Here is a 7,644-nt window from a genome sequence, read left to right as displayed (position 1 = left end):
GCGGGAGGCCTAATTCAGAGCATTTCCTGCCGTTCGTGTCGGTACCGGCAATGCACCACCAGCAACACCACCACCAGATGGCTGCCGCAGCTGCCGGTGCTGCAGCGATGCAGCACGTCCAGCTGCAGCAGCAGTTCCATAGGCAGGCATCCGGGCATTTTGGGTCGCCGCCGAACGGGCACTTTGAGCATGCTTTCATGTCAAGGCAGCAGCCGCCGCCGCAGAATCAGCAGCAGCAGTTCAATAGAATGGGTGGAGGTGTGGCTGGATATGCAGAGGATATGGAATCTGCTAATGCATCTGGTGCAAGGAAGGTTCTTACTCTTTTTCCAACTGGAGATGATTGAATTTACCATTTGAAATTTGGTTGTTATGTTCTCTCTATAACATAATTATTATATATAGTACTCAACTTAGTTATTGGTGGTGTAGTTTCGCGTTTGGTATGTTTGGGGTGTTAAGCAAGGAGGTGTTAGTTGTTAATTAGTGTTAAGGTGGGGTTAATTTGTGTCTTGGAGTTACTAATTGGCATTTTCTTCGGATCTAGAAGCATGAGTAGTGATTGTGGGTTCCAATATGGTGTTGTTCCTGTGACAGTTCTGTAATTAGTACCTTGCTTGTTGGTAGCATTCCATATGTTCTGTGTCGGCTCCTGGTGACTGAAGTTCATGGTGATGTCACTTTTGGGGCTGCGACAATGTCTATATAGCTCCGTGTTTGAATCACTTAGTCCTCTATGTTGATTCATCCCATCATTAGTTTTATGGGAATTGGCTGCAGCTCTGTATAAACCACATTGTTACTTCTTGGGAAGTTTTCTATTGGCATTCATGGCAGGAGTGAGCGAATTGCGGCGAGTTCAGTACTTATGGCCTGCAGTTGGCAATAAACTTGCGAGTTGGAAGCGTATCTATTGGTGCATTTGGTTGTGAATTCTTCAACTGAATCTGGGAGCCTCTAATGCGGAAGACTTGTCTTCTTGCTTGTCAAGTTATGTGTCCTTTAGAGGTGAGTTGTACATTGTTTGATTCTATATAGAAGACTTTAATGCCTGATGCAAGGCGATCTTTTAAAATTCTAATCTTACTCTGTGGCGTTAAATTCTATATGCCAGATGAACTCAAGTAAAACTAGTTTCTTTGAGTTTGTAGGTTTACTCTGCTTAAATGAAAACAATAAGTTCATGTTTTTACTTAGTTGTGTATTTCTTTTACCAACTCTTATTATTTGATCACTATAATGATCTTAGCTATACATTGGCCTTCTTTTCTAGTTTTGAATGACAACATATGCATACATGTTCATTACTACAGAATTTTGATAAGTAGCCTACACTTTAGCTAAATAATTAATTTGGGTTTATATAGAATTTTGATGATTGCCATACATTTTGCTCTGCAATGTTTAAGCTTTCAACTAGCATTACTATTACTGTTTAAGACCTTGTCACTTTGAATTTTGCCCGGTCTATAAGATTAACTTTTCACTCATGTCTATGAACTTAGAACTAGTTCTTACGCATGGTGTTTCACTTTTGAATTGAAATGGTAAGCTGAACCTTCAGGGTTAGAATGATTTTGCCACTCAAGTAGTGTAGTCATAGTACCCTCAACTTCACCTTTAGACTTATGAACAATATATTATTGTATTTTCATTGAGCAGTAAACTTTTTTTCCCCAATCATGTTAAGATTATCCCCTTTCAATGATGAATCCATTTCTATTTTCACCAGTTTAATCCTTGAAAGATTAGTTCTATGGTTGAATGGTCTTCCAAAAGTTTGATAATATAATGTTTCATTGTAGTTTAAGTCCTTCTGTATAGACCATACTTTTACTAATCATTCATACAAGATTAACAAACATTTCTGATTTATACAAGATTAACAGCTTAGTAATTACTAGTTTAATTTTGCTCCGAAGTGAATAAAAAATGCCATGAGAATTGGAATGGTAACCTTAACCGAGTAATATATGCTTTTGTCCCCTTGTTCCTTGATAATTATTGGGTTTAGAAGGTAAATTATCCCAGAATTACATTTTATATTAATTTTAGTCCCATGTTAAAGTGTAAAGTCGCTTTCGGTAGAAACCTAAACAGCCTAATAATATCAGTTGGTGACCATTCGGATTGGAATTTGTCCACTTGCGGATAATCAAGAATCTATATGCTACACTAATCACCAATCAAATTGCTAATCCTGAGCCAAGACCCAAAGATTTTATACATTTTTTTAATTAAAAAAAAAAGATAAATAAAGATGTTTCTATGATAAATCAACTAATTGTGTTGGTTCCTTATCTTGGAAAAGATCTTAATAGAATATAGGAACACCAAGTTCAAAAGCAAAGATAGGTCTATCCCATTATGCTACCTCATAAGAAAAGTAGGGAATCAACCAACGTCAATAGTGTATAATTTAACATTTTAATGTAGCTTATACTTTATTGTTTTCTACTTCTTTTTTATTCATGTTATTTAAAATATAGTAAAACAAAAATGAAATTTTAATTTTAGTTCATTGTAAGTATAGATATTTTATATTACTGTAAAAAATCATATTAGTGAATCTAATTAAATTATAAAATATGCAAACATGCGCCAGTAAAACTCTTATAAAATGAGTACCTGTAAATTAAAAAAAAATGATAATACTGAATGTTAAACTTATTAGTGAGATTTGAATGCTATTATTTATTTTTATCAATCTTTTTTTGGAACAATGAATTTTATTAATCTAAATAAATATTTTTTTGGTGAAGCTAAAAATAAATACCTCACTTGCACAACAAACAAAGTCATCGGAACATTTGACCAATACGACCGAGTGATATTATTTAAATATTTAAAATAAACATTAATTGAACCCTAACATAGTTTAAAAGAAAAAAGAAGATAAATATTGAAATGGACGGTTAGGCCAAAATTGAAATGAAAAATAAAATGGATAATGACAATATAACATGAAGTACAATAATATATATATATTGTTAATGGACCAAGCGTTATTCTTAGATTTAGAAGAGGACCACCAGATATCCTGATAAATATACGTTGCTTCTTCAACTGGATACAAATACATATTTGGAACAGTTCACATGAGGTGGACCAACCAAATATTGCCACTTTTGACTTGTCATTGAAATAAAAATTTATTACAAAGCCTAGGCCTTAGACTTGGGCTTTCTATTTTTCTGACATCATGATCTGCAACCCAAGATTCCAGCACAACTGCTTCAAAAACAAGGTTGCATTGATACACTGCTAAAAATACTAGTGTTATAGAATAGAGTCATGTTCCATTAACTTCGTTTACTAGCAAGTTTTTTAATTTTTATATAATAGCTTTTTCCAAGCTCTTCTATTATTGAAAAATTAATATAGAAAAATTAATCTAAAAGAAACGGGGAAAAGGTTTAAACCTTAAGGGATAAATTACTATAATATTTAAATTGAATATTCTCATCCCTCTAATATTTTTGTGAATAAAAAGCATAAAATAATGAAATTTTGTTTTAGCTAAATTTTAGTTTATTCTATTAGCCTCCACAACTTTAACAAGGTATTTAAAAACAGCACCGAAACCTTATCACAAATTTAAAGTCTAGAAATAAATCCACTATTTTATATAGACTGTCAAACTAGAAGTACCAGATATGATATCATATATGCTAGTATAACCCATCAAAACTGAAAGTTAAAGACATACTACAACAGCAACAAATGTCTATGATAGAATACTCAAGAACAAACCTAACATGAAACAACTAAACATACTAAGGTAACAACTTCTGCATCCAATTCCAATAACTTCCCCCCCTAAAATGTCATCTAGTAGTTTTGTGAATAGTCAAAGCTCAACGGCTGTTGACCAAACGGAGCCTGCAATACAGATACAAATCCTTATGAGATGAATCATGATACAAAATTAATAAAAGTATATATTGTGAAAATAAAAAAGAGAAAACAAGATTCCTTAATACTTGGCAGGGAAGCAGGATTCAATCAAAGTGAAGTAGTGCATTATCATGAAAACCACAGATTTTGAAGATAAACACAACTGTTTGGGATGGAAAGATGTCAATACACCACACAATTTGAATAAATGACACAAGAAGTTGGATAATCAAAATGGCCTGAAGTCCAAATCTTTGAGTGGTATGTTATACATAAAATTGCAAATTGCAAAAGCCGGATACCATGCATGAGAACATTGCAAATTGCAAACCCAACAAGTCTATCCAACAAGCTAATTTAAACAACCAAGAGCCAATTAAACCTATGATCTTTACTTTTTTCCTCCTTTTTTAAAGAAGATTCAATTTATTTCTAACATGTATCGGTATTTTAAAGCTAGTACAGAAACATGTGTGTAAACCAAGTAATTGAATTGAGTAAATTAAACTGTGGCTTACCTGGAAAACAGCATGCCTAAATTGGTCATATGAATGTGCATACATCATTGCAGCACTTGGCCATTGTACATAAGCAACATCCCTAGCTGTCTGAGTTAATCCATTGGCAGCAAAAGGATTCATCATTGGGCTTGATGGAGGACCGTAGCCAAGTGAAGCCTGAGTTTGTGGCATCTGGCCCAACTGATTAAAAGTAGCATCATATTGAGCAAATGAAGGTTGAGCTTTTGGCAAATTGAAAGGCACCACCATGTTAACAGCAGATGTCGGCATATTCCTGGCATACCTGCATCAATAACACATTTCAATCCGACAATAGGCAAATTATGACATAACCAAAAGAAAAGGCAAACTATTACAGTCAAAGTTGACACCGCACAGAAAGTGTAAACATCACAATACAAGCTATCTAAATTCTTGAATCAAGAGTGCCATCAAATAAACCAGCCAAATAACAGAAATACAACCCATCAAGGGCAGGTAGTTTCTAATTAAGAGCAATTGAGCAAACATGCATGTGCAATTGCAGCTATTGCATTCAATTTTGGGAAAGCTCTCAACTGAATTCCCAAAGAAGTGATAGAACTGACCTTCCATAGCTACGATCATAATCTGGATCACTACGATCCTTTTCCCTATCTCGCAAAATGGCAACTCGGGTAGAACTAATGTCCCTGACACTGTTGCATCTTTCTGGATCAGCCATTGGGATCTTGCTAGCTTCATTCTCATCCTTAGTGATGAGAGAATTTTTTACATCTGTGGGGACTGGTGATGATGTATCCCCTGAGTCGAAGCTTCTAGAGCTACTGAAAATACGTGCTCGAGCCCGATCATATTCCTCCTTTCTCTCTTCCACACTTCTCAGTGTGTTTCCTTTTGTCCCAGCTTCACTGGCTTCATTTAAACTAGTTTTAGAAGGCCTAGGTCTAATGACAATTTTTTTGTGCTCCGATTTATCATTTTCCAACTGCTTAGCAGGTATTTCAGATAAGCGAACCACAGGATACTTGCTTTCTGCTAACTTTCTCACCAGAATTTTACTTCCCTGGCCATCTAAGCCAGTGTCCTGAACCATTGTCTGCATACCATAGTGTTGAGCAACTCTGTGTGCAGCCAATCTGAGATAGGACGAAGGGAAATGTGGGAACTCAAAATGCTGCTGATCAGCATTGTTTAGAAACCTCTGGATATCCAGCTCCATTCGCAAGACTGAAGATGTAAACATAGTAAAAAGTTCGAAGATAAATAAATATCGTCATTTATAAAACATTTGGGTATAATTGAAAAGGGGGAAAAAATCAAAACTCAGGAAAAGATGCGTGGAAAAATTACAGGCACAAAAAACATCCATCAAATAATAGCTCATTCATTTACTAGAAAACACAAAATCCAGCAGCAAACCACTCAACGCCTATTACTTTTAAGTCATCTGCTTACAAGATGATAAAGTTTTGATCCAAGAAAACATCATTTCAGCTACTCAATCTAAAATTCAAAGAAAACCAGTAACAGCAAAAAGTACCCCATGTACCTTAGCCAGAAGACAAAGAATCGGTTAACATTGTTGCACATATATATACACACACTAGAAAGCAAATCAAAATCAAGTTCCATTTATTTTGACAGATCATCAGGGATATGATCTCCACATATATCAACCAAGATACCTTGTTATATGATTAATTATTCCCAACTATCAGAATCCTATTTAAGAATTTGGCGGTTTAGAATTCAGCACCTACCTCAAATTAGAACAATAACTTGAAAGTCTGTATAAAAATAAAATAAAAAATTGAAAGACTGAAAAACGAGAAACACATGGCTTAAGTCAAGTCCCTTGAACCATAATTTTATCTTCAACAAACTTAGGATAATAAGATCATACAGAAATTCCATGACAAACACAATTGTGGTTTAATTGGAACCTCAACACCCCAAAAAATTTCATACCATCACATCAACCGCAAATTACCACAATACAACAGGCAATTACCAGAACAAATCCAGATCTGACAGAATCCAACATAAACATAACACAGAAACAAAACAAGAAGAAAAATTGGGATTCTCCTCTAAAACCCAACAGCAAAATCTACAAAAAGGGGGAAAAAAGATGTACTCAAAATCATTAAACGAAACTGGTCAAAAGCTAAATCCAGCTCAAGCAAAACTAAGCCATTCAATTAATAACAACAATAATAATGAGGAATCGGAGTGGGAGATTAGGGATTAAGAAGAAGATTAACTGGTGAGACGGTGGCGAGGGTTCTGGAGAGCCTCCACCAAGAAGGGGTCAACCATTGACTCCTTCGAAACGACGTCGTTGCTGGAAATAGACGATGAATCCATAGGTTCGTTCGATTCAGAAAAGGAGAAAAAATCTATAGAATTAATGTAGGGGGAAAATTCGAAACTTTATTATTTAAAAAAAATTGGGTTAAGATTCTTCTTCTTGTTTTTCCTCCTTCTCCCTACGAGGGAAAAGAATCAAAGGTAAGGGTCAGGAGGAAGAAGAAGAAGATGAAGAAGAGGAGGAGAAGGATTTGTGCCTTCTAAGCATAGAAAAAAAATAAAAAAGAAAAAAAAGAAAAATTAGAACGACGATAGAAAAACCCGACAGCCTCCCTCTTCTTATCTTTCTCTCTCTATCCTTGATAGCATATATATTTATAATTTATCATTATTATTGATATTTTTATCTTTTTTATAATCCTACTTTTATATTATTGAGTTGGCCCAAATTGTTTTTCTTTTCACGCATTTATTTATTTTCTGGAATATGGGCTTATTTGAGTGAGTTTTTAAGAAAATATTTTTTTAGTTATTTTTTTAAAAGATTTTATGAAAAAATAAAAATAATTTTATATTTGGATATTTTATGCAAAATTTTTTTTTTATTTATCAATTATGTTTGGATATAACAATATAAAAATATTTTTTTGTTTATTTATTACATAAAAATATCTTTTCTTAAAGAAAAAATATCTTTTAGATATTTTTCTGATTTTTCTAGTACTTTTATTTTTACTATTCGAAATTTGTTAAATACGCTAAAAAATAAAAAAAGATCTTTTTTTATTGAAAAAAATATCTTTTTTTATCAAAATAATAACGTCCAAACAAATACTAAAAAGAGACAAAAAAAAAAAAAAAAAAAAAAAAAAAAAAAAAAAAAAAAAAAAAAAAAAAAAAAAAAAAAAAAAAAAAAAAAAACGAAAAAAAAACG

The 7,644-nt window shown here is 33.4% G+C and overlaps 2 protein-coding genes across 2 annotated transcripts in view; one reads left to right on the top strand and one right to left on the bottom strand.

The window, feature by feature from the left end:
- Window positions 1-1,196, top strand: part of LOC107623693 (transcription factor MYBC1) — a gene marked incomplete in the record, with an annotated part of 2,786 nt that extends 1,590 nt beyond the window's left edge. Inside the window, 1 exon segment of the mRNA XM_016326040.2 lies at window positions 1-1,196. Within this exon segment, the coding sequence (XP_016181526.1) occupies window positions 1-347 (347 nt within the window).
- LOC107622993 lies at window positions 3,597-7,082 on the bottom strand. Its single transcript, XM_016325086.2, has 4 exons — window positions 6,665-7,082; window positions 5,006-5,627; window positions 4,416-4,701; window positions 3,597-3,882 (listed from the first exon to the last, which is right to left on the bottom strand). Exons 1-4 carry the CDS (start codon window positions 6,765-6,767, stop codon window positions 3,832-3,834), a joined length of 1,062 nt encoding a protein of 353 aa, XP_016180572.1. The 5' UTR covers window positions 6,768-7,082; the 3' UTR covers window positions 3,597-3,831.

Source organism: Arachis ipaensis, chromosome B10 (genome assembly GCF_000816755.2).
Source record: "Arachis ipaensis cultivar K30076 chromosome B10, Araip1.1, whole genome shotgun sequence".
Classification (NCBI taxonomy): Eukaryota; Viridiplantae; Streptophyta; class Magnoliopsida; order Fabales; family Fabaceae; genus Arachis; species Arachis ipaensis.
Note: the sequence above shows the minus strand (reverse complement) of the source record. Positions and strands in the feature narration are given on the sequence as shown.

Bases quoted from the DNA above. Each gene is read 5' to 3' on its own strand.
- LOC107622993 (XM_016325086.2), bottom strand. From the start codon at position 6,767: ATGGATTCATCGTCTATTTCCAGCAACGACGTCGTTTCGAAGGAGTCA. The intron at 5,628-6,664 runs GTTAATCTTCTT...TTACATCTTCAG, and splicing joins CCCTCGCCACCGTCTCACCA to TCTTGCGAATGGAGCTGGAT. The intron at 4,702-5,005 runs GTCAGTTCTATC...TTATTGATGCAG, and splicing joins TATGATCGTAGCTATGGAAG to GTATGCCAGGAATATGCCGA.